At 52.8% G+C, this 2,507-nt stretch overlaps 1 protein-coding gene across 1 annotated transcript in view; it reads right to left on the bottom strand.

The window, feature by feature from the left end:
* FMNL2 (formin like 2) overlaps positions 1 to 2,507 on the bottom strand; it is a 129,396-nt gene that overhangs the window by 15,004 nt on the left and 111,885 nt on the right. The window contains exons 12-13 of the mRNA XM_017823713.1: positions 1,811 to 1,960; positions 655 to 756 (exon numbers count right to left, since the gene is read on the bottom strand). Coding sequence (XP_017679202.1) covers positions 655 to 756; positions 1,811 to 1,960 — 252 coding nt within the window. The remainder of the gene's footprint in view (positions 1 to 654; positions 757 to 1,810; positions 1,961 to 2,507) is intronic.

Below are 2,507 nucleotides of genomic sequence, written 5' to 3'. Positions count from 1 at the left end.
GGGGAGCCGAGGGGGGTCGGGCTCTGCTCCCAGGGAACAAGGGACAGGAGGAGAGGGAACGGCCTCAGGCTGTGTCAGGTTGGACATCAGCAGGAATTTCTCCCTGGAAAGGGTGGTCAGGCCTTGGAAGGGGCTGCCCAGGGCAGGGGTGGAGTCCCCATCCCTGGAGGGATTTCAGAGCCCTGTGGATGTGGCACTTGGGGACAGGGGTCAGGGGTGGCCTGGGCAGTGCTGAGAGATGGTTGGACTCAATCTTGGAGGGCTTTTCCAACCTAAAGGATTCTGCAATTCCATGCCCTGTGAGCAGACAAAGGGAAGCAGCAGCACAGCTCCTGCTCTAGAGAGGAGGCTGTACCTGCACATACCCAGGGCAGACCCCCAGAAGGAACCCCAGAACCCCCAACCCTTGGGACCTCAAAAACCCCAAACAGAAACACTCCAGCCCTGAGCAATAAGATGCCTTTGTCTCATTCCCTCATTTGCTGCCACACTCGCAGTTCCAGGTCCTTTGGAGTGCACACACAAGGAATTCCACCCCAAATCTGTCCCAGGTTCAAATTTGGCAGCCACCAGAAGTCACTGCCCCAGACCCATCACCTCCCCCAGCCCAGGAGCTCCCTGGAATCCAGGTAGAGCCTCCCCCATCCCACTCACCCGGATCACATCCAGTTCTTTGTTCCTTTGCATAAGTTGCTTTTCCAGTTCCACAATCTTGGCCATGGCCTCGTTCTCCGTATCCTGGAGTTTTTCAGATAACTGTCAATCCAAAGAGGAATAGATTAATTAAGTGGAAAACTGTAGTTTTATCCATCAAAACATCGGGACACTTGTTGGAGCAGTGGGACATGGTTATTACGGATATTCAACCAAATCCTGAGGCCTTCCTTTGGAAATAAAAAGGGTTCCTGCCTGAGATGAGGGACATCACGTGCCCCACTGAAGGTTCCTGTGATGAATGTCACCCCTCAGCTGTGATCAGCAGATGCCTGGCTGGACCATCACTATGGGCCTGTCCAGACAAGAAAGTCTATTCTGCAATAAAGTTCTTAAAATGTAATTCCTTTATTCCTCCCTGGGAGGGTGGGGAGGCCCTGGCACAGGTTGCCCAGAGAAGCTGTGGCTGCCCCTGGATTCCTGGAAGTGTCCAAGGCCAGGTTGGAGCAACCTGGAATAGTGAAAGGTGTCCCTGCCCATGGCAGGGCATGGAACTGGATGACCTTTAAGGTCCCTTCCCACCCAAACCATTCCATGATTCTGTGACACCTCAGAGGGGCAAAGTGTTTAAAACCATATTTATTCTAAGTAATACAGGAACGGTGAGAGAATGGAGATCACTTGATGGCTTTTTTAAAGTCTGGAAAACCACTTTTTTATTATTTTCAAAAAGCCAAGCCACGTGTCCTGGACTGGAGGAACTGACCCCAAGGTTTGGGAGAGCAAAGTGTGAGCAGACACTGAACTGAGCAAACCCTGAGGGTCCCCACAACACTATTTTTCAGCCCCTTCCCTCCTGAGCCCAGCAATGCGTCCAAGGCCCAGCCAGGAGGGTTTTCTACTCTATTTAGGTCCTACCCTGCTGAGGAATTGGGAATTTCGATGTAAATCAGCATTCTCAGCTCCTGAGACAACTCCTGTGCCAAGTGACTCCACCTGGAACAACCAGCATCCGAACATCCCCCAGTACAGAGGCACAGCAGTCCCAGGATTTTTCCAACCTCACTCCAAAGGCTGTGGCCCTGCACTGCCTGTGCTCCCACCTCCCAGAACATCCCCCTGAGCTGAGACCAAGGTGCCCAGGTGCGGTACTAACGTGAGAAATGTTCTCTTCCAGTTCCTCCACCCTCTCCAGGGCCGCGTTCTTGGTTTCGGCGTCTTCCAGCAAAGCTCCCACGTCGAACACGTTGTCCAGGTAGGCCTGGATCTGCACCTGGAGCTTGTCACTCTCTGTGTGCTTCAGCTTCTGCAAAGCCAAGGGGACAAAGGTGGCACTGGGAATTGGCAGCGGGCTGGGAGGGCAAGGGGAGCTCGGGACACCTCCACCACCCAGGAAAACATGGGATTTGAATGTTATCTGGGGTAATAAGTGATAAACAGTCATTTTTTGAAGACCAAACATGCAGAGCTTTCAAATGAAGCCAAGCAGCACCTTATCTTCTGTTCTAGAGGATATTATGGCTTTCCTGCCCATGGCAGGGGGTTGGAACTGGATGATCCTTAAGGTCTTCCAGCCCAAAGAATTCTGGTATGCCATGATTTCCTGCCTGGTCCCCAAGGACTGCAGGGCTTGTGCCACCCCCAGAGCCCAAACACACGTGTGGTGGGTGCTGCCATGTCCAAAAACACCTTGCAGACCCCAAAATCCCTCCCTCTTGAGTAGAAATCAGCAGGGACAAGTCAACACAAGCACTGTTTTCCTGGGTATGTTCCCAAAAGCAGGGACAGGGAGAAAAATGGTGCCCAGGGAAGTGTGGCTGCCCCTGGATCCCTGGAATTGTCCAAGGCCAGGT

The sequence above is a fragment of the Lepidothrix coronata genome, unplaced genomic scaffold, assembly GCF_001604755.1.
Source record: "Lepidothrix coronata isolate B3197 unplaced genomic scaffold, Lepidothrix_coronata-1.0 Scaffold105, whole genome shotgun sequence".
NCBI lineage: Eukaryota > Metazoa > Chordata > Aves > Passeriformes > Pipridae > Lepidothrix > Lepidothrix coronata.
Note: the sequence above shows the minus strand (reverse complement) of the source record. Positions and strands in the feature narration are given on the sequence as shown.